At 45.7% G+C, this 24,798-nt stretch overlaps 1 protein-coding gene across 1 annotated transcript in view; it reads left to right on the top strand.

The window, feature by feature from the left end:
• The window catches only part of CEMIP (cell migration inducing hyaluronidase 1), a 551,721-nt gene that overhangs the window by 210,023 nt on the left and 316,900 nt on the right, over positions 1–24,798 (top strand). Inside the window, exon 10 of the mRNA XM_078682930.1 lies at positions 2,706–2,897. Coding sequence (XP_078539056.1) covers positions 2,706–2,897 — 192 coding nt within the window. The remainder of the gene's footprint in view (positions 1–2,705; positions 2,898–24,798) is intronic.

The raw sequence follows: 24,798 nt of genomic DNA, 5'->3' as shown, positions 1-24,798 counted from the left end.
GCACCTACAACGTTGCAATTTAGCCTACTCATCCATACGGATACATTTAGCTGCATTAGCAGCATATCTCCAAAACAGGCAACACCTTTCACTGTTTAGAGTGCCAGCAATTAAAGCATTTATGGAGGGACTCAAACGAGTAATTCCCCCAAAACACCCACCTTCACCAGTCTGGAATCTAAACATCGTTTTAACCAGACTGATGGGGCCACCTTTTGAGCCACTACACTCATGCGAACTGCAATTTCTCACTCAGAAGGTGGCTTTCCTTATTGCCATAACTTCACTTCGAAGAGTTAGTGAGCTCCAAGCCCTAACTATTCAAGAGCCATTCATTCAAGTACATGCAAATAGAGTAGTTCGCAGAACAAACCCTAAATTCATGCCAAAAGTGGTATCCCATTTTCATATCAATCAAACAATAGAACTGCCAGTGTTCTTTCAAAATCCACAGACAGTAGCTGAAAGGGCCTTGCATACTCTAGATGTTAAAAGAGCTCTGCTATACTATATAGATAGAACTAAGGCATTTCGAAAGACAAAACAGTTGTTTGTTGCTTTCTCACCACAACACAAAGGCAACCCTATTTCAAAGTCGGGTATAGCCAGATGGATCGTTAAGTGCATTCAGATATGTTATTTAAAGGCAAAACACACCTTAACAGTTCCCCCTAGGGCGCATTCCACACGCAAACTAGGGGCATCCATGGCTTTCCTAGGAAATATTCCTTTACACGAAATTTGTAGAGCAGCCACATGGTCAACCATACATACATTTACCAAACACTATGGTGTAGATGTACATTCCAAACAGCAAGCTGCTGTAGGACAGGCTGTTCTCAAAACTCTATTTCAGACTGCTGCAGCTGACACAGACAGCCACCGCTAGGGGAGATACTGCTATACATTCTATGCACAGATATGAATTCAGCAGCCCACATGCCTCGAACGGAATATGCTACTTACCAGTATGCATCTGTTCTTGGCATGTAGGGCTGCTGACATTCATATCGCCCACCCACCTCCCCGGTGCCTGTCGCAGCTGTAGCATTCACTCTTTGCATGGACATCTCTTACTGTACTATCCTCCATCTCTGCCACAATGGCGAAAAACAATCTGGGGATGGAGAGGATGCCCATGCGCACTGTAGTCCGAGGGAGGAGCCACCTATCTCATGATACTTCGAAGACTCTTCCAGGACAACAATGTGCAATCATCCGGACCCAACACTAGGCGGCGATCTATGCACAGATATGAAAGTCAGCAGCCCTACATGCCAAGAACAGATGCATACTGGTAAGTAGCATATTCCTTACAATAGAAGGCCATGCGCTTAAAATTAGCCCCATGGATGGCTTTTCTACTGATTAGGTTATAATACTGCCAATGAGCTGTAGTTATATCGCAGCCAGTGATAGTCGCTATTTTACTTATATGGTTGGGTACTAACTTCGGTCCTAGATGCTGTAGTAGAACTCTATACTAATTTCCAGTCCCCGATAGACTGGAGATAAAAAAAAAGCCCAACATATTTTCTTCACAACTTCATTCATCTTTATCGGGTTACAGAAACATAAATGCTGTATTTGAGTGAAACTAAAAAAAGGGTTGGACTAATTGATGGGTTCTCCTGACTGTTTGCCATGAAATTAATTGATTGTTACGGAAAAAATATCTAAGCCTCCGAAAACCCAGAGCAGCCCAACGTCTATGCGTGGGCCAGCCGAGGCTTAGGCCAAACGCAGAACAGAGGTCAAGTTTTAATTGTGGATGAAAATATGGGACTTTATATTCATGTCAGATGGAATTAAAGCAATCAACTATGATTCGAGGACTCTTATAACGGGTTCTCTTTGGCAGTCTAGGAATCTGCAAGAAAGAGCCAGGGTCGATTCCAGCCACTTTTAAACACACTATTCAAATAATAATTAACTTCACCGGATGCTTTTTTTGAGGCGACGGTTGGCCAGTTTAATAGAGCTGCTTGATAATAGGTTTCAAAACATGGAAGAGCCAAACCCCCTTCCTCTTAAGTTAAGTGAAGAATCGAGAGCTTAATCTTTGGTTGTTTCTTTTGCCAAATAATAGCCTCAAAAATTATTTGGGAATTTTAATCAATACATTAGAAAAGGCAAACAGAAACAAAGGAAATTCAATTTTATAAGTGAAATATGGCCTAAGATCATAAGGGGAAGTCTGTCCCATTGTTTAATTAGCATGCAAGCTTTGACTAGTAAGGACGCGTAATTTATAGCGTCCCTACTAGTGTGTGGTTACCATTGTTGTGGCTGTGAGTAGTGAAAGGACAGTATTGATAGAACCTGCTCTATGTACAACACTAGGATTGGGCGAGCTTTACTTTAAACATTTGCCAGGCTTCAAAGCCTAGTTCAGACCTACAAGCGTGGCCTGGTTGAAGGTTCCTGGCATGAAGTTGAGTCCTGAAGTGAACACTCCTGCTTTGTGGCTTGACTCGCGACTCCTACTCTGTGACTTTCACCTTCAGTAAGAATGGGGATCTTCATAGCTGCTTGTGTTGGCCTGTGTCCAATGTACTCGCATCCGCGTCAATCTGGTTCTCATTACTTTTACTGTGTCACTGTTTCGATTGCCCTGCGCCCTGTCGTGTGTGTGCAGTTTTGATATAGTGCTTTTTCCCTAGAATAGAAGTGCTCACCACTAATCCTTCCTCCTTGGCTTGCAGTGAGGCCAAAGCTGACTGTTCGGGTAGATACCAATGTAAACAGCAGCATCCTGGAACTGGCAGATGATGCCCGGAACTGGAAGGCAGGAGACACCGTGGTGGTGGCCAGTACCGATTACTCCATGTACCAGGCTGAAGAGTTCCAGATACTACCCTGCAGACGCTGTGCGCCCAACCAGGTCAAGGTGAAAGGTACTGTAGCATCACCTTGCATGGGGTATAACACTTGAATACAGTGCCACTGTATAATATTACAGGTCATATTATGAAGTGCAGGGTCACAGATAAAAGTAGCGTGCTAGTAGAGTGGAATTAATCACAGTGTGGCCACAATACTGCAACAGTGTGATGACAGCATATGACGCGGTTCTAGCATACGAGTGCCGTTAAACACAGTGCCACACTGTAAAATGCATAACCACAGTATAAAGTACAGTGCATCCATACAAGCATAAGACATTGTGCCACCCTAAAAGATACTGTGTCACTGTACAAAATTATTGAAATACAGAGACGTGGTATAGTATGCTGTGCCATAGTATAAAATGCAAGGCTACATTAGGAGAGCATGAGGTACAGTGTCGCTGTATACGTACAAAACACAGTACCACAATATGAGAGTCATCAGAAACAAAGTACCACAGTATGAACACAAGATATAGTACCCCAATATAAGAACCATAAAGTGCTGCATGAAATACCGTTCCACCACAGTATGAGCACAGTCCACAATATAAGAGCCATGTTATATATTGTTATAGTATGAATGTTAGGACTTGCAATGTTGCCACAGAATGAATACAAGTCACAGGATCACAACACAAGACTTCTTATATATGGTGCTGCAGAATGAGAGCTAGGACATACTATGTGAAGCAGTACGAGTACTGTGAAGTTTGTGGTGTATTATATGGTATGGTTGTGCGACCGCTCCGTGTAATACACTTGCAAAACCATCTTGGGTCCAGTCAGGCTCATTTTTAAAACCTCTTGCTCAACCATGGGTGATGTGCTTTGAGCAGCAAAACTTAAACAAAGGAACTAGTGTAAAGTATTTTGAAGCACCAAACAACAGAATAAGAAAGTCACAAAGCACAAACGTAATCTGACTCGAATTTTAAAAAAATATATTATATTTTTATGGATTTGTAGACACCAAGATGAGAAAAATCCACCAAAGGGTTGGTTCCAAAGATATGGATTTTTAAAGAAAACGTAAATCTCAGGTTTTTAGTCCAATGCACAAACAAGTATTGGTAACCATAAAGTTTGCAAACTTTTGAAAAGTTTGGAAGAGTTGTATTTGGCTATTTTGGCCTGTTCTGGGTGATCAGTTCTGACAGGGAGAAGGTCAGGGAGGCCAACAATTTCTTGGTCCCCAAAGCAGTCTCAAATCCAGTTCCACACTAATGTCAAAACCGCCATAAACTTAAATGGAGCTTCTCCTTTGAAGCTTGAGTTTTGGGCCAACACCCTGTGTGACGTCCTACAAAGGGGAGGTAATGCCTATTTCTGCCTCATTCTGTGACAGGTCTCTATTGCTCTTAAACTTGAGAGTCATTCACACTACTCCCCAGAAGAGTAAAAAGGCTATCTAATGGCCAGCAACTGCAAAAAGGGGCTGGATAAACTGAGTAACATAGTGGCAACTTTTTACAAGTTACTTTTCATTAAAAGTGACATTACATTTGAAATGAAGTACCCATTTTAGTAGTTCTATTCAGAATTTAGCAGGACCAAAATGTCAGCCTGTAACTCTGCTCTAGCAATTTCGGCTACTAGCTTTTCCACAGTAAAACAACAATTCAGATGTTGTACTGTTAGGACATTTTAAAGTACATATCCCACTTAAGAATATACAGCTCCTTGCCTTAGGGCTCGCTAGACCTTTGTTAGGAGCAACGTATATATATATATTGTTTAAGGAAGTGGGGGCTTTACCATTGGTTTTAATGGCAAATCCAAACTAGCAGCTGTACACTGACCTTCCAGGCTTCAGTGGGAGACTGGGAGCCATTGTGTACTTTGTCACACTCAGGATGGCACAATCAGTGCCCTTCACTTATATGCCCTGGGCACCCCTGGAACCATATACTAGGGACTTATAAGTAAGTTAGCTCATACCAATTGGAGTAGCCAATTCAACATACATTTTGTAGGGGGTTAGAACACTGGAACTGAGATCTGGTAAGCAGGAGTCTGTGAGCTCTCAGAGCAGCAAAACCAGCAGCATCAGTCCAACGCTTTGGGGGTGATCATGCAAAAAGAGGCATTTCCTTACAAGTACAAGACACAGGAACACAATATGAGAACCATGATATACAGTACTGCAGTATGATAGCTAGGACATACCATGCCACCACAGTGTGAGGCTAATTTACACAACAAAAGAGCCTTGAAATACACTGCCATGGTGTGTTAGTGGGGAGATACAGTACGATTTTATAGGAGAAAAGATAGACACTACTTCATCGTGACAGCCTTGAGATACAGCACTACAATGAGAGATACATGATACACTACTACAGCGTGAGTTCCAATAGATGCAGTGCTATTGCATGAGAGTAATGAGATACAGTACTACATTGAAAGATACAAGATACACTGCTCCAGTGTGAGAGCAAATAGATTCAATGCTACAGCATGAGAGGCATGAGATACAGTTCCACAGTGAGGGATGCAAGATACACTACTATAGCATGAGAGCCAAGAGACTAAGACCCACAGTAGGCGGGCCATGAGATATAATGCCAAATATTAGAGCTAGGAGATATAGCATGGTTGTATAAGGGAAAACATAAACAGTGTTCTGCGTGAGAGCCATGAGAAACGGCTCCCCTCTTGCAATTTTGTCTGAAGTTTTCAGCTGTGTTCAGCTGCCAGAATCTCGGAGGAAAACATGACAAGCCCTTGGTGTTTCCACAGACCTTGTAATTCTGTACTTAGTAATCAGCGGCTAGACTGTGTCTCTACCAGATAATTCATTACCAAAGGTAAGTAACTTGTTCATCTGATAGAGACATACAATTTCCTGTGAATGAATACTTCTTTTGGAAGATGACAGCAGGGAAAACAGATGAGTGAAAACAGAGGGAGACGAAGAGGGACACAGCAGAGAATGACAGACCTGGAGGGATAAATATATAGAGAATTGTTTACTAGAAGTGAAGAAAGTGAGAGATGAGTGTATCGGGCCCTCGCAAATCGCTGTGTAATTACTGTGATGCAGAGGCAGGGTGAGATCTCCACAAAGACATTAATATGGTGCACGCTTCATGTCTTACTCTTGACATGCACCACATTGGTATCTGTAGCATTCTTTACTGACATGACCCCATCTGCAGTTGTTGTTTCCAGAAGGGATTTTGCTATACAAAGGCTATAATTTTAATAAATACTCGGAAAACAAAACTTTCCGTTACAGTTAAGAGTAACTAGTTGTAGATTTTACATCCATATTAAAATGTTTGTACCACATAGAAGCAACAGTAGTTTAAAAGGTGTAAAAATGAAAAGGCACTAGCAGCAAACATGCAAAGGTTGGGGGACGAAGCAAAACAGAGCCAAGACCATCAGCGGTTGAGGAAGATGGCGACTGTAGGTAAGGCGCTTCCTCCAAAAGCACTGGCAGTGACTTTCCGAAGCCCCTTGCCACTGGGACCAACTGAACTTGGAGAAGGTGGAGACTGACTGATACATATGTATGTTAACCATCCTCAAAAGCACAATGGTAACTTATGACCCTCAACACATACGTTAACACTGATCTGACTCCCAAGTCTTGACAGCAACTTACCAACACACTCCTTTTTATCCCGTAGGCGTAGTCCTCAAGTGTATCCAAGTTATGTGTGACCCCATCCGTTAGCCCTGGCTGTTCTGTTAACCTGCTGCATTGTGGGGCACGTAGTTGTGTGTTTAAAGGTGGTAAGTAGAGGCTCAGGGCACAGAGAGGTTAAGTGAACTGGCAGCAGCGCCGTGTGCCAAAGCTGAACCCAAAGCTGTCTACAGTGGACACCAATGGTGAGGCCAATGCTTGTGTGCAAACCATAGCAGTCAATACACCTTGCGTTGCAGGTCGGGCGGAAGGTGACTGCACAGGAAGATTAAGTGAACTGGGAGCAGCGTCGAAGTGGCTGTTCTGTTAACATGCTGCATTGTGGGACATGCAGTTGTGCATTTATAGTTGGTAGGTAGAGGCTCAGGGCGTGGCACAGGGAGATTAATTTAACTGGGAGCAGTGCTGTGCACCAATGCTGAACCCAAAGCCGTTTAGAGTGGATGCCGTTCGTGAGGCCAGTGCTTGCGTGCAAACCATAACAGTAAATACACCACGCCTTGCAGGTAGCTGTGTGAAAGCAAAAAATACATGCCAACAAGCAAACCAGTCATATTTACTTCTTTTGTCCCAACCAAATATTTGAGGCAGTAAATACACTACGATTAACAAGCAGCATTGGGTGGGAGGTGGTGATGAAGGAGATGGCATGGGGAGATTAAGTGAACTGGAAGCATCATTGTGCGCCAAAGCTGAACCCGAAGCCATCTAGAGTGGACACCATTGGCATGGCCTGTGCTTGCATGCAAACCATAGCAGTAAATACACCTCGCCTTGCTGGTAACTGCTTGACAGCAAAACATACACACCTTGGAAAGCCTTGCAGCTAACTGCGTGAAAGCAAAAAAGTACACACCTACATGCCTTGGCAGGAGGAATGGGAGGGGGTAGAAGAAATAGTACCTGCATCGCAGCAGACAGGCACTAATCAACTAGAATGAATAAGTTCTTGGCCGGTACTCCTCAGCTAGGAACGGAAGTGACATGTTGGCTGTATAAACCAATTAGGAGGCAGCAAAGTAGAGCGATGCTGCGGTAAGCAGCAGGCATGATGAAAGTCATCTTACTGAATACAACGTGTCTCGGACACAGCACATTCGTGCTGCCCTATGCTCAAACTAAAAAAAATATGGATCACATATGGCTAGATTTGGGCTGGCTAAATGTAATGGCAAAAAGAGAAGCAAATAACACAGTCTCAGAATATTACTAAATGCATAGAAAGCTCCTTCTGACAAGACAATGGACAGAATTTGAAACTGTTGCTCGTAGATATTCTATGAGAGGGACATAAAGCAGAGGGTTTCCTTTGGGCCAGATGAACTATTGAAACCAAGTCCTTGTGATTTTGAACCCAGACGTCCAGCCATTTGTGCATCTGCAGAGATAAGCTAACTATCTTGGTTTGGATGAACATTTAAAAGTGGCATTTTATAAGCATTTACATGCATATTCCATTGTATTGATGTGTCTAAATTTAGCATAAAGCTGGGAAGCTATGCTCCTTATTTATTGTACTTATACGTGATATATATATATATATATATATATATATATATATATATATATATATATATATATATATATATATATATATATATATATATATATATATATATATATATATATATATATATATATATATATATATATATATATATATATATATATATATATATATATATATATATATATATATATACCTACCTACCTACCTACCTGACCTGAAAGGCCGTTGGCTGAAAGTGTTTAAATGCACTCAGCACAAATGAGTCTAGAATAAAAGTTAAAGTAGTTTGCCAAGTTTAGGTCAGCTGGAGAAAAGTCCAGGGATGTTACACGCCATCTACGACACTCCCCTATGCAAACAACACCTTTCAAGCAGCTGAAAGATTGTGGCAGGATCCATGGACTTCACAGTCAAAGGCTTTGGATGCCCATCATCAAAAGAGCATATACTTATGAAATGTTCCAGAAATCAACTGTTTATTAATGACTTGCTGTTCTGGTCTCAGTGACTGGGAACATTACATCGAGCTTGATAATATTTACATGCCATCTAACACTCTCGGTCTCATTACCTTTAACCCTCACTAACTTGTGTCCTTCCACCCCACCAACTTTTTGACCTCCTAGTGGCCTAGTTATCATCCATCACCTAAAGCCAGAGCCACACCCTGTTCCGCCCAGGCGGGGATAATGCGTTGATCCGGGGAGAGACCCTTTTCCCAGTGTTAAGCATGGTATGTATGAAAGGGCGAGATTTTGATCGATACCTCATCACTATTGATCCAAACCTCGATCTGGTCGACTGAACCTTTGTTGCCTGTCTTGGAGGAAGAAAGTGCCCCTGTTACCAAACCAGTTCACCCAATAAAGGACTCTGCTCCCAAAGATCACAAACAACTTCTAGCTTTCAAAAGTTTATTGTAAGGATATGATAAGCTGCAAATACAGGCATCTCAGAATGAGATTCACGAGATACACAGGTCCAATTACATACATGTGCTCTCGGAAAGCCCTCAGACGAGCAACGGAAATCACTAACACAAGTTCTAAGAATAATAAAGCTATCAGCATTGACGCATATCTCTCCTTCATTTAATTTGGAGGAAAACGCACAGGTTAGGCTGTCCCTACCCTGCTCTAGATGGTATCCCTACTTAACCAAGTCCCAACCTAACAAAGGTGTCAGCAGTGAATAACCCCCAAGGGAAGTCACTCACTCTAAGTCTCTTGGTGAAAACCTATAGTTCTCCAGTCATGACCCCTCTCTGCCTACCCATCCGCTCTCTAAAGGGTCCTCAGGTATCTGCTCTAACCCCACCCAGGGGTGCTGTCCCTAATACAAAACAGTCAACAACATTTGAGACGCCCCTTGCGAGACGCCCCTCACGTGGTGTAGCTTCTGGCTTTTTCCATGATGCTTTGTATTGGGCCTCATACGTTAGAGTTGACCTTGCTTCTCAGACTCTTCTCCGGCCCGCTGATACCCCTTAAACATTCCGGAACCCTCCTCCATGTCTGGGCCGTCTACTGAACAGACCTCTATTCATTCATTTATAATTGGATCCCCCCTTTCCTTGCAGACAGACATCTGCAGCCAAGAACCCAACTCTCATAGACTTCCAAAAAGGCTTGCAACATTTCTTGGCCCAGACATGTACGTGTAAATCAATGTTAAAACATTTCAGGCCTACAATATTTCTCATCATGATTATAGCATTCAACTTCTTCATTAATTAAAGCATGTTAATACTCTTATTCTATTATTCAGTAAACATCTCTAAAAATCATGGCCCATTTAATGCAATGACCAAAACATTAATACAATCTATGTCGTGAAAAGAAACACCTTCCCTTTTAGCTCTGGCCCTGAGGCCTACCACATTCTGCGTTTAACCACATACCATCTTACATTTTAACAGCTACACGACATGGATTCAGAAATAATCACATCTACTAAAATCATATAGTGTCACACATTTCTGTATTAGTTCCACTTCTACTTAAATCTCTACATTAGCTATACATTCAGAATATAATTACAGATACTATTAGCACTCATGGCATTTCTCCTCATGATTTGTGCTTACTACAGGTAAGTGTGATGTACTCATACATTTAGGTCAGTTTGCGCTCTCTCAGTTCCCCCCTTTGATGACCTCTCGGGGTCATCACTAACATTTAAACTGCAGTTATTGCTGGCATGATTTGTCTCTGCGCTTCCAGAGCCCTCAGGCTCCTGTACTGATTATCTTGTATGGCAGCCAATCTCTGCAGCTGTTCTCTTTGGGCCCTTTCTGACCTTCTTGCTCTGTACCATTTGAATACCCTCACCAATCCCCACAATATAATCCCACAGATCAATATTATGATGATAGGTTTTAGTATATACCACACAAAGCTTTTGCCTAAGGTGGAAATCCACCCTCCAACTGCACTCACTCCGTGGCCCACCTTTTCCCAGACATTTTCTCTACTCAAGTCTTCGATCTCCTTGTGAATATTAGTTATGTTCCTAACATTCCTGGACCTTCAAAGCCTTACAGACTCCGCCCTCTTTTGCTAGTAGGACATCTAACGCAAGACGGTTCTGAAGAACCATAGCCCTTATCGATTGCATCTCTCCTTCTACCAGCATTAAGGACTGAGCAGTGCTGGCAGACAACCTGTCGACAACTGTTGCCAGTCGTCTAATTTTAACATCATTAAGGATTACTCCCAAAAGAGGGAACATAGCTCCAAAGACATCTCCAACCATTTCTGCATCTCCTACATCTCTCCTTCCCCTCGAAGATGTCTTGCCCTCAATGATCACTAAGTCTTGTGCATGATATATTTTGGGGAAGACAATTGCTAAGTAACATGATCCATACCAGTTGTCAGGTAGTCTCACGTAGGCATTTCTTCCACATACAAAATACACATTTGGAATCACTTGCATTCCCTTCAGGAAATCTTTAGTATAGTACTCTATATTGAAAGCATGTTCACAGTCGACTTCTCCCACGTATACATTTTCATAATACGTTTTGGCTCGGTGAAGACATAGCTTTCCTCTCTGCGTTTTATCTAAAGCTATTGGACCACTACTACCCTTTCTCTTGTGTGCCTTCTCTTCCTCGGTCCAATCTGTTTTCCATTGTCCTGATTTTTTCAAAATCTTTTGTCTCCTGTAACGATCATCCACCTGCCCTATGAACTTCTTCTCGACTTCTGACACCTTGCATGTCAGGTTATTTCTACGGGCATGTGAAGTATCTAAGGTAATCCAAGGAATGAAGAACTTGGCCAATCTGTCTTCACTCTTCCAGTAATCCCATTTGTTCATCTGCTTATAATTTGGGACTTCTGGCAACACTGAATCATAATTGGAGAAATAGTATTCGAAACTATCTCTCTCATAAAATATACTAAGCAATAAGCTACATGTAATGCCATATGTCAGCGGGAGGTGATGGTATCTAATGCCTTCATCTACAGACGCCGGCAACTGCATGCAGACGTAACAATCCTTAACCTCCATGGCATCCACGTATTCATATAAAAGTTTAGCATAAGCATTTGACCTAAAGTCTCCTTGGGACTCATCTACGTGTAACCTGCGGGCTTCTGCAGCTAATAACGCTTTCTCTTGAGTGTTTTCCCTTTTCTCACCAGCAACAGTAGGTGTAAGCGTTTCTACAGAATTCACATCAGTTACCTTTGCCTCTTCCTCATGTCCCTTTACATAAGAAATTGTTACCACTAAAGCTATTAATATTATCACTCCTACTATTAGTGTACCTATTATACATTTAGCTCTGCGGTTCTGGGTGCCGGCCTCCATTTCGTCAGACAATATGGCTCTCTCTTATCTTAGCAAAAAGTTCTTTTCCTCTCGTTCCTTTACAGTCTCTTTTTAATCCTTTTGTCTTTAGAATCCACACAACTGGAAGCTGACAACCTTCTTCGCAAAAGTCCTTTAACAGTTCAATAAAGACAACCCTAGCCCTTCTCCATCAACTCAAGGGACGTTCCCTAAAATTCTCTGCTTCCTGGGCGCTAGGTAATCTTCTTTTTCTGTTCACTTTATTTACAAAGTCCTTTAACAGTCTACTATCAAGCCTGTTCCTGCAGCTTCGATAGCAAAGTTCAGTATTTCCAAACGAAGATTGTGCTCTTCATGTGCTGTTATCGTTGTACCAAAGTCGGGGAATTGCAATTCTGAAAGAAACATGTGTTTTAACTTGCTGAGGCGGGGAGGTCTGGGGAGCATGAATGTTAGTGACCCTTCTTGTTCGACTCCGGGTACCAACAGTCGTATTTCCACGGTGACAATGGGCTCAGAACTGGACACCACCACCGCTCGGATCCTCCCTGTCTCCGGTTTCACAGACATTTGTCGCCAGATATGTCCACTCAGGTGTGGAGTATCTTCTGTTAGGCACACGCACTCTTCTTGACCTTCTTCGGTCGGGTGCTTCAGCGCCCTGAGCACCTTCTTCCGGGTCTGAGTCTTCTGATATCGGAGGAAGGGTTACCTCTGGAGTTGACCTCAGGCTAGAGCTCCTTCTTTGCGGCCAATTAGCTTCTCCACGTGCCCTTCTACTCCTTCTCCTTCTTGTCTGTTCTCGCTCTCTGTCAGACCTGTCAGTGTCTGACTCGTACTCCCAGCTACTTTCTCCTTCTGTAGCGTCTTCCGTTTCGCTGTTGTACTGACCGTCCTCAGCTTGGTCAGACTCGTTCCCTGCTTCCGCTGGCACCTCTACAGCTTGGCTAGCCCCCTCTATGGCTTCTCGGTCCTCTTCTGGACGTCTATCCGAGAGAGGAGCTGTTTCTTCCCGAGGTGCTGGAACCCTTCGCGTATGTGACGCGTGGATCCAATTGGGCAGGCCTCCCACCTTCACAGCTGTGTTCGTGATCAGGATGATCTGGAAGGGCCCACGCCAACGAATATCCAAGCAGCTTCTTCTCACATGTTTTTTCACCAGGACCCAGTCCCCAGGGTACAGGTCATGGCACGGGCCCTGGCACGATGGAACCTCGGCAGCCTGCACCTGAAGGGACACAGAACGAATGGCGTCAGACAGCCCCTTACAATAGTCCAGGATCATATCATCTGTGATATTTAACAGTGCAGTAGTTGGGACAGATGGCAGCCTCATTGCTCTCCCCATTAACACCTCATGTGGTGATAACCCCGTTCTTCTGTCTGGGGTACTACGAAGGCTCATGAGAACCAATGGCAGGGCGTCAGGCCAACTCAGGGTCGTTGAGGAACAAACTTTGGCTATTCTGGCCTTGATCGTGCCATTGATCTGCTCCACAATTCCTGAGGCTTCTGGTCGGTAACTGCAATGCAACTTCTGATCGATATTCAGAGCTGCACAAATCATTTTCACAAGCTCGCTGTTAAAATGTGTTCCCCTATCTGATTCCAAAAAGGCCGGCACCCCGAAGCGCGGAATGAGTTCCCTAAGCAGTAACTTGGCCACTGTGAGGGTGTCGCACCTACGTGTAGGGTATGCCTCAACCCATCTGGAGAACACACAAACAACCACCAGGACATAGCGGAGGCGGTTGCACCTTGGCATTTCAATGAAATCTATCTGCATTCTATTGAATGGACCTCCAGACCTTCCTATGTGGCTCAGTGCAACTGGTGTTCTTTTTCCTACGTTCAGCTGCTGGCAGGTCACACAACGCTGGCACACTGCTTCTGCTGCTATTCTAAACTTAGGATTGTACCAAGTCTGTCTAAACACTCTCAGCATAGCCTCTCCCTAAGTGTACGGGACCATGTATGAGTCTAGCCATTGGACTCACCATCTCATTGGGCAACACTGCTCTGCCGTCTGCTGAGACCCAAAAATGGGACTCACCCATTACACATCCTGCCTTTTCCCATGTTTCTTTTTCAATATCAGGAGCATTTTCTTGCATGTTTGACAGTTCATCCCAAGTATCAACAGTTTCCAGTATCATGGCTAATTCAGTCCTTACATTTATTCCACCCACTTCCACCTCTGTGAAAGAGTACCCTTGTTCCGCGCAATACCGCGCAACTTCATCAGCATATCTATTGCCTTTCGAAACGAAGTCCTCATTTCTGGTATGTGCGGTGCACTTTACAACTGCGATACCTGCTGGGCATTGCAACGCCTCTAACAACAGGCGCACAAACTCTCCATTGCGAATGGGAGAGCCTGAAGAGGTCATGAACCCTCTTTGAGACCATAACTGCCCGTAATCATGAACTACCCCATAACCATATTGGCTGTCGGTGTATATGGTGACTCGAATTTGATTGCTTGCCAAGCAAGCACGTGTCAAGGCAACAATCTCGGCTACCTGAGCGGAGTGTACTCCTTCCAGGCACCCAGCTTCCACAACTCCAGCAATTGTACAAACAGCATAAGCTGCTCTCAACTGCCCAACTTCGTCTCTTACACATGAGCCATCGACAAAGAAAATTTCGTCTGGGTCGGTCAGTGGCTCATCTACGATGTCGGGTCTGGGTTTGGTGCATAGTTCAGTCACATCGAGGCAGTCATGGTCTGTACATTCATCATCATCCTCGATATCATTTGGGAGTGGCATCAAGGTAGCAGGGTTCAAAACAGAGCATCTCTTGAGGGTCACATTCTCTGCAGCAAGAATAACTTGCTCATATCGCGTGAGCCTGCTGTTGGTCAGATGCTGTGTTTTGGTCCTGGTCATCAACAGTTCAACAGAATGGGGCACGCACACCTCTAACGGGTGCCCCATGACGATATTTTCACATCTCTCAATGCTGACACCCGTTGCAGCAACGGATTTGAGACATCCGGGCAACGCTGCGGCTACTGGGTCTAAAGTAGCCGAGAAATAAGCAACTGGTCTACGGGCATTCCCATGGATTTGGACTAACACAGACAACGCGCAACCTTCTCTCTCACAACAGTAAAGAAAAAATGGTTTATTGTAATCAGGCATTCCCAATGCCGGAGCACGACACAGGTCCTCTCGCAGCTGTAGGAATGCCATCAAACAGTCTTTGTCCCATGGTACCGGATCGCTCACCTCCTTGTGCGTCAGTTTTTGCAAGGGCTTTGCTTTCAGTGAAAAGTTCACGATCCACTGTCGGCAATAACCCACCATCCCTAGGAACATCCTGACCTCTCTCTGTGTCTTAGGCGCATTCATTTTCATGATCGCCTCTATCCTGTCTGGTGACACCTTTCGTTTGCCTTTCTCTATTCTGTGTCCCAAGTACTGCACCTCTGTCAGGCAGTACTGCAATTTTCCCGGGGACACCTTGTGCCCATTGGCAGCTAGGTGATTTAACAAAGCAATGGAGTCCTCCCTGCAAGCTTCTTCTGTTTCTGACGCCACGAGGAGGTCGTCTATGTACTGGACCAGAACTGACTTCTGGGGCAGCACTAGACTTTCAAGATTTTTCTTCAAAAGCTGGTTAAAGATCGATGGGCTCTCTGTATACCCCTGAGGGATACGACACCATGTTAGGACGCGATTTTCCAGCTTAAATGCGAAAAGAAAATGGCTTTCTTCGTCCAGAGGGATCGAAAAGAAAGCCTGACAAAGATCGATCACAGTGAACCACTCAGCTTGGAATGGAATCTGAAACAGTATCACTGATGGATTCGGTACCACTGGACAACACGAAACGACTATGTTATTAATCTTTCGAAGGTCCTGCACTATCCTGAATTTCCCATTTGGTTTCTGCAGACCCATAATCGGGGAGTTGCATGGACTACCCACGATTTCTTTCAGTATTCCCTGTTTAATCATGGACTCGATCACGGGTTTTATGCCTGCAATCGTTTCTGGAGTCAATTTATATTGGGGTGTTCTTGGGAACTCAGCATGCGGTTTCACTACAATTTTCACTGGGTCCACCCCTTTGACCAATCCAATCTCTTCCCCAGTGAAATCCCATACTTCTGGTGCCACTGTCTCTCTCAAGTCCCAGGGGAGCTCATCTACTGTCAAAGTAGGGTACAGCTCCACGCATATTCTTGAGTTTGCAACTTTGAAATCTGCGTCATCATCATTGGTCAATACCTCCACTCCCTGAGGTGTACAGTATATAGTACAATTCAATTTACACAACAGGTCTCTCCCTAGCAGACACACAGGACTTGAATCGCAAACCACAAACTGGTGCTCATCGCTGTACTTCCCTATTTTCACCTGTACCGGTTCTGTCAATTGGCTGGTTATTCTCCTGTTTGCGACCCCCACCACCTGTATGGTCTCTCCAGACATGGGCAGGTCTGGAACTGCAGCTGATCTGATCGTGGATCTAGTGGCTCCTGTGTCCACCAGAAATGTCGTAGGGCACCCTGCTACTTCTGCTTCCACATAGGGTCCCCTCTGGTCCACCTCCAAGGCTGCCCCGAGGGTGCAGTCTTCTCTTTCCACTCTCTGTCCGGTTAATGGGTCCACATAATAGCACTCTTCCCCTTCTACAAACAGGGGCATTTGTCTATAGGTCTTACCCATAGTCCCTACTCGAGGAGGTTGCGGGAACTGGGCTCGGGGAGGAGCCCCCCCCCCTTTGAGCACCTTTCCTTGGTATGGCGTCACCCCTCTTGTAGGCGCGCTCTGGACCTCTTCCTCCTCTATCTCTTGTTCTCCTATCTCTACATTGTAGGGACACTCGCGTTTCCAATGCCCCACCTCGTTACACTGGTGGCACCTAGTCGTTTTCTTCAAGGCAGCTATGTCTGTTCTGGGTCTAAAGGTGGAACTCTCCTCATTACCCTTGTTCTGACTGTACTGCTTCTTTCCTCCTGTACCTGTCCCTTGCTGCTGTTGCTGCTGTCCCCCCTTTCCTGCTGCCTGCATCTGTACCACCATCAACTTTTCTTTTAGTTTCTTAGCCTTGGAGTCTATCTCATCACAGCAGTACCTGGCATATCTCAGTATTTCGTCTAGGGGTTTACTTTGCCAACAAATCGAGTGTTGCTGAATCATTAAACTAATATCCGGTCTCAGTCCCAGGACGAACTTGGACACGAATTGCCCTATGTCTTTTGGATCCATTACATCCAAGCCGCTATACTGTTTAAACGCCTTCAGCAATCTCTCGTAATATTCGTGGACTGTCTCTTTGGGTTCCTGTCTTGTTCGGTCTATTCTGACCCAATCTATGTCTTGCATTGGCACTTTCTCTTTCAGCCAAGTCATCACTCTCTCGAATTTTGCCATCACAATCTCGGACGGCCCATTAGTCTTAGCATCTCTCTCTGGCTCCGTTGTGGGCCACTCAGCGCTAACCTTGCATGCTGTCCACAGATCTCCTGGTACTACAATGTCAAACAGCGTGTTCAGATCTATCCATAGGACCTTTGAGATTTTTACAAATCTCTCCACTTGCTTGTACCACTCCACTGGGTTTTCCCGTAATTTGGGGAAGGAGGTGGTAAAAGCAGCTAAATCTCCCCTACTCCAAGGGACATGTACATAGTTCCCATTTGCGACTTCACGCAAAGGGTAAGCTTCTATTCCCTGCTGTCCTCCTGGTGTCATACCAAGCGTGCTTCTCCTGCCGGTCCCTTTCTTGGACCACCTCTCTTCCCACTTATCTAGTGCCCTCCATGTCCTTATTCCAGCGATCAGTTCCCTTATGTGCGTTTTCAGCCCAATCGTTCTCCTCTCATCTAGGTCTCGATCTGTATAATGTAGCCTGTGGTTACCCTGTAATGCTTTGGTTCTTGACAAGTCCACCATATATTTGCCTGCTAGTTCGACTAACTTCTCATGGACTGCTCTCGCTTTTCGAGTAATGTCCTTTGCCATATACAGTATTTCATCCTGTTCATACATTTCCATTCTTTCTAAAGGCAGGGTACCATCTACCATGTCATCCAGGTCTGACCTTAAACTGGCGACATCGAGTCTCTTGGCTTTTATCTCAGCTCGCAATATGTCTTTCGAAGGGGGCTCACTGGTCTCCCTACCATCCCAACTTCGAGCTCTACGTTTGGGCTCGGGAGAGTTAATGGGTGCCCTCCCTTGCTCCCATCTCTCCAGGTCCCATGCTCGGCCATCCGATCTTGGAAGGTGATGGAACACGGGCCTGTTACCCCTACTCTTGCTCTGCCCACTCTCTTCTTCTTCTCTCCTTTCACCGTACGCCTCTCTGTTATTTTCCCTCTGGTCGCTACTCTCCCTTTGCCTAGTATCGCTCAGTATCCGATACGATCCTTCCTGGTTCCCCATATTCCCTGGGCTGCGCTCATTTCCGTCATCACAGGGACTATGGTGCGACCTCTCACAACTCCCATTCAGTTCTCTGGTGCCGGGCACACAGTGTGGACACTTAAAGCTGTTTCTGTACTCTTGCGCTCTCCTCTCCCCTTCACTGAGTATTGGGCACGCCACCCCTCCACTCCCGGGGCCCCCGTTTTCCAAATCTATTCTATTCCCACTCCGGGCCCAATGGGTGACTCCCCTACTATCTCTCTCTCTACAGTCCCACTCCGGGCTGCTCTCCCCAGCCCCGCAGTGAGTCCGAGCTCGGCTGTCCTGACTTTCCCTTTCAGCTTCCGCAGCTATGATGCTCTTTTGAGCCTTCACTGCCTCATCCCACTGCTTCATGTACTCATTTAGCTCTTGAAAGGATTTTCGTCCAGATCCCCTCAGATCCACTGGCCATCTAGGGCCCCCAGGATCTCCTCCTGGGTCCCCTGCTGTGTGCATCGGGGTGCTCCACTCTCTTGGCATCGGCATCTGACTTGGGGAATTAATCGTATCGTTCCTCCTTGCCGTCCCTGCTCTTTCTCTGTCCTTCCGTACCCGTTCTTCCCCTCTTGCTCTCTCTTGGTCATATATCGATATTATAGGACCTATGGTAACAGGTACCTGTAGTGCATCTGGTAATGCGTAGGATGTGGCGCTTTCCGTTTCCGGCGCTCTTTGTACCACAAACCTCCCGACTACCTGTTGCACCTGACTAGGCTGGGACAGCTCTTTCTTTGCCTCAGGATCCCACTCTGAACTGGGAAGCGGTCTATGCTCTCCTGCATTGCCCCCCTTTTCTCCTTCTGTATGCTCGACCTCTCCCCCTGCTCTATTATACGGGGGTGGCCTGTCTGTCAATAATCTGTTTATCAGGCTGTCCTCTGTTTCGCTCTCATCATCTTCTTCTAGGGGGCTTTTATTTACGGGCACCTCTAACACTGGATACAGTTTATTTACTTCCATGTTATGCACTCTCCATCTTTTAGCATCCGCATCCCACCTGGCATCCTGTACTGCCCTTACCGATCGTTTCACCCTTTCTTGTCGTCTGTTCATATTCTTTTCATGCGCTGCCCTAATCCATGCATCAAGAGCTTCAAACTGGGTCGGTCTAGGCAAGGGTCTCATTGAGGTCATGACTGATTTTAATCGATGTAACACCTCTAATCTGAACGTCCCGTACTTCGGGAACGTCAGTTCCTCATTTCCTTCAGTAATCTTACTCCACTCTGATATCCAAAGGATCGTATGCAGCCCAACATTCACTGCCATGTAACGAGCTGGCGTACCCTCCGGCGGGGCTTCTTCCCCTTCATACGATCCCCGCTTCTCTTTTTTAAACACCGCTCTCAGCCATTTAAAACACTTCATAATTATGCGCACAATATCCAGCCTCGCTACTCTGTTTACTTCCTGATGACAATCCACCAATCCTGTCGCGGCTTTGCTAGCTTGGCCTATCGCAGCGCGGTCTTTCTCCGGTCGGCCAATCACGTCGCGACCCTGTCTGACGTCTTTGCTAGCTGGCCTATCACAGCGCGGTCTTTCTCCGGTCGGCCAATCACGTCGCGACACTTTCTGACGTCACTTTTCTCCGCTTCGCAGCAGCACCCCTCCTTTCTCAACTCGTCTCCCGGTTATGCATGTGTCCCATTCATACACCGAAAAATGACTACTTCCGACCAAGCGGTCACTTCTCTCGACTGTACGTCCACAGTCTATATGTAATTGTCAACATAACTGACGAAATGTCTATCGTCTCTCTGATAGGTTGCTTACACACACAGTAACTTCCGACCAGCGTCCGTTACTCACGCACTCACTCTTACGGTCCCCCTATCTCGGTCTTTCGGGTGATCAATGGTACCTCATGACCCCCTTCACACTAGTTAACAATTACTCTGGGTGTCCGATACACCCGAACCACTTAAGCTCTCCTTGAACTTAAGATTTCCACCGGTTGCGCGCGCTCACAACCTGTTCCACAGTCACTCTACAGACATTCAACTCCGCCAGACATTACAACATAGATACAATACAAAACACCGCAATCTAACACGCATAACCCTTTATACTCACTCTCGACCGATACTGCTGCCTTTTCTGTCTCACGTCATCCGGATCTTCTTCAGCGGGCTGTTCTTCCGATCATCGATCTCTAGGGGCCTTGGGGTAAGCTAACCTGGCCTAGGTCACCGTCCTCAAGAAGGCAACCATCCTCTATAGCTACCAACTGAAAGGGCGAGATTTTGATCGATACCTCATCACTATTGATCCAAACCTCGATCTGGTCGACTGAACCTTTGTTGCCTGTCTTGGAGGAAGAAAGTGCCCCTGTTACCAAACCAGTTCACCCAATAAAGGACTCTGCTCCCAAAGATCACAAACAACTTCTAGCTTTCAAAAGTTTATTGTAAGGATATGATAAGCTGCAAATACAGGCATCTCAGAATGAGATTCACGAGATACACAGGTCCAATTACATACATGTGCTCTCGGAAAGCCCTCAGACGAGCAACGGAAATCACTAACACAAGTTCTAAGAATAATAAAGCTATCAGCATTGACGCATATCTCTCCTTCATTTAATTTGGAGGAAAACGCACAGGTTAGGCTGTCCCTACCCTGCTCTAGATGGTATCCCTACTTAACCAAGTCCCAACCTAACAAAGGTGTCAGCAGTGAATAACCCCCAAGGGAAGTCACTCACTCTAAGTCTCTTGGTGAAAACCTATAGTTCTCCAGTCATGACCCCTCTCTGCCTACCCATCCGCTCTCTAAAGGGTCCTCAGGTATCTGCTCTAACCCCACCCAGGGGTGCTGTCCCTAATACAAAACAGTCAACAACATTTGAGACGCCCCTTGCGAGACGCCCCTCACGTGGTGTAGCTTCTGGCTTTTTCCATGATGCTTTGTATTGGGCCTCATACGTTAGAGTTGACCTTGCTTCTCAGACTCTTCTCCGGCCCGCTGATACCCCTTAAACATTCCGGAACCCTCCTCCATGTCTGGGCCGTCTACTGAACAGACCTCTATTCATTCATTTATAATTGGATCCCCCCTTTCCTTGCAGACAGACATCTGCAGCCAAGAACCCAACTCTCATAGACTTCCAAAAAGGCTTGCAACATTTCTTGGCCCAGACATGTACGTGTAAATCAATGTTAAAACATTTCAGGCCTACAATATTTCTCATCATGATTATAGCATTCAACTTCTTCATTAATTAAAGCATGTTAATACTCTTATTCTATTATTCAGTAAACATCTCTAAAAATCATGGCCCATTTAATGCAATGACCAAAACATTAATACAATCTATGTCGTGAAAAGAAACACCTTCCCTTTTAGCTCTGGCCCTGAGGCCTACCACATTCTGCGTTTAACCACATACCATCTTACATTTTAACAGCTACACGACATGGATTCAGAAATAATCACATCTACTAAAATCATATAGTGTCACACATTTCTGTATTAGTTCCACTTCTACTTAAATCTCTACATTAGCTATACATTCAGAATATAATTACAGATACTATTAGCACTCATGGCATTTCTCCTCATGATTTGTGCTTACTACAGGTAAGTGTGATGTACTCATACATTTAGGTCAGTTTGCGCTCTCTCATGTATCACTTTAAGCTATGTACTCAAAAATATCTTCTCTCCTGACTCATTAATACTTTACATTGTGTACACAACACGAGTAAACTCTAAAGAAAATCTACAGAATAAATGAAATAACAAGGTGGCTGTCTGCAGGTGACTCTTCTGCAAGTGGTTGCCCTCTCAGATACTATCCAGATGACACAATTTTACGAAAGTAACACAATTGCCCTCACACGTCCTACCCTTTAGCTAGAGAAGTACATCCATGATCCAAGGAGGCCTATCTTGTGGGCAACGGTATGGCTTCCGACGTAGCGGTAGTTTGTAGGTTAACAGAATGTTTCATTTCTCCGGCACGCACAGATTGTTTGCCTTCCCGGAATACTGCATGCGTTCTCCTCTCTCACGGGCAGGTCGCATTAATGGCTGCTGGCACCTGCCTGTCCGGAACAGCTTCCATGAAAAGCGTGGCACTGGAAAGCCAAAGGCCAGGGCAGCGGTCCGAGGCGCGCGGGGAGCCAGACCCCGCGCGCTGGCTGGAATGCGTCACTCCTCGCGGCGCAGGCCGTCATTATCACACGTCCACAGCCGAGCGCGCGCCTCAACCGACACTCGCGCCGCTGGGAAACGAGCCTCGGTTCAAAGTGATGGAAAGTCCGACAGAGGCCCGCGGAATCTTGGAGACTCGTCAATGAAAACAGAGGGCAGATAAACGCGGCGGGGGCGCTTCCCACGCACTGACGCACCGAGCGGCAGAGCCGCCATCTTCAACCAGGGGCAGAGGCCGGCGCAGCACAGCCCGGTGCCCCCAGGTTCTCGACCTCGTGCACATTAGGTATGCGGAGAGCTGTGCTGTCCTCAACCATAAGAGTGAAACGTCCCAACACACACCGCCACACCACCTAAAGTGTCTCACCCCTCTAGCATCTCTAAGAGTGCTGCAACGCCCCCGCCTCCCCAGTGTTTCTCACTCTCTCAATAAGGTAATTCCTTCTGAAGAGAAACTCATTCTCAGTAGAATTTGTCCCACATTTCTGAACAATCTCACCTTCTCGTTGACTTCCAACCTTCCCAGGAGAACCTTACCCCCCTCTCCTGCTTGCAGTCTAAGACCACTCTCCGCTGTGTCTCCTCCCCTCACCAGTGTGTGCCTGTTATTGGACACAATTGACTAATGAGAGCGTTTTAGAAACATCATTTATAATATTGGTTGGTTAAAACAACATTGGTTGTTCACGAACACTTCAAAGGTTTGTTCTTTTCCTGTTCCACTGTGTCAAGTAGCCTAGTAACCCGCCGCCCACCCCCAAAACCCACAGCCAAAAACAGACACTAATGGCTTAGGGTTTCCAGCATCGCAGGCTCTAGGGTCTATAATGCCTACAAGTGCAGGTACTAAGTCGCTGGAGAACTAGCAATCCAGTTACCGGTTCCTTCAGAGGCTGCAGTTTCGGGTAGTAGTGTACTAGAAATCCAGCAGTGCAGGTACCAGGGCCCATAGAGGCTAGAAGTGCAGGCTGGTGCCCTGGGGAACCAGCAGTGCAGGTACCAGGGCCTCTAGAGGCTACAAGTGCAGGTACCAGGGCCCAGGAGAACCAGCTGTTCAGGTATCAGTGCCCTCAGAGGCTACACTGCAGGTATCAGGGCCTTGAAAAAGCCACAAGTTCTGGTGCCATGGTCTTGAAGGAGCTACCAGCGCAGGTGTCACAGCACTGGACAAGCTAACAGGCTCAAGAGCCTTGGGGGACCTAGAAGTGCATGCCAAGGCCGTAGAAATATGCCAGTGCTGGCATTGGGCCTTCTTGGATCTTCTAGTGCAGGCACCAGGATCTTAGCATTACGTCTAGTACAGGCACCAGGCACTTCTGTGAATCATGTGCAGGCACCTGCGTCTGGGAGGAGTGCATACAGGAGGCACCAAAGCTGTGGTCAGCTGCCACTGCAAGCACACAGGGGTTGGAGGAGTTACCTGTGTAGACGTTGAGGTGTTGGAGGACATTCTGCGCACCAGGGTCTTGGAGGAGCTGTAAAGGCAGAAAGTGAGCCTGGGAGGAGCTGGAAATTCAGGCACCGATTACTTGGAGAAGTTACCAGTGCAGGCACCTGAGCCTTGGCATAGCTCCCAGTGCTGGTTCTGGGGACCGTGTAGGATCTACCAGTGCAGGCACCTGAATCTTGACATAGCTCTCCAGTGCAGGTGCTCGAGACCTTTTAAGATTAGGAATTCAGGCACTGCTGTACCAGGGGCTTAGATGAAAGGGCGCACACTGGTACAGTGTGGTACAGTTACCTCGCTCTTAGAACATGATAAGCTCAACAAAAATGTGACCTCACTTCACTTTTTCTTAACCAGCTTCCAAGGACTGCAAGAGACAAATGAAATCGAATGTCGGAGAGAAGAGAGAAGGCAGGGCTTGCTTTAGCGATGGTGGTGCCCGGTGTGACAATCTTTGTTGGCACCGCCCCCCAGAAAACCTCTTTCTCACCAAATTCCCTCACTAGTGTGTGCCACCAGTGCACCTCATCTCTCCATAGCCCCTCTCTCACATGCATTTAATTTGCTTTATGCAGCTACTCATACCAATGTAGGCTGTCAGACTACTTTACATCACATACACATAATACAGGGCCAATGAATCGTACATGTGTAAATCAGCCTGTAGGAAATGTTAAATAACACAATGAGGATTACAAAGTGTAGGAGTCACACGTCACCAATACTAGTAGGCAATATTTTTTAAGTGTGTTTGGTGTGGAGAAGCACAAAGTCAGGATTTAAAATGTACCACAGTGGTTGGCTTTACTAATAAGAATGTATTTCTAACCAGATGAACCCTTTTTAGAAACATTAGCATAAATGAAAGACTGGTGATAAAAATATAACATTGTAACATATACCATGCAGTT

Source organism: Lissotriton helveticus, chromosome 3_1 (genome assembly GCF_964261635.1).
Source record: "Lissotriton helveticus chromosome 3_1, aLisHel1.1, whole genome shotgun sequence".
NCBI lineage: Eukaryota > Metazoa > Chordata > Amphibia > Caudata > Salamandridae > Lissotriton > Lissotriton helveticus.
This window is presented reverse-complemented; position numbering and strand designations above follow the sequence as displayed.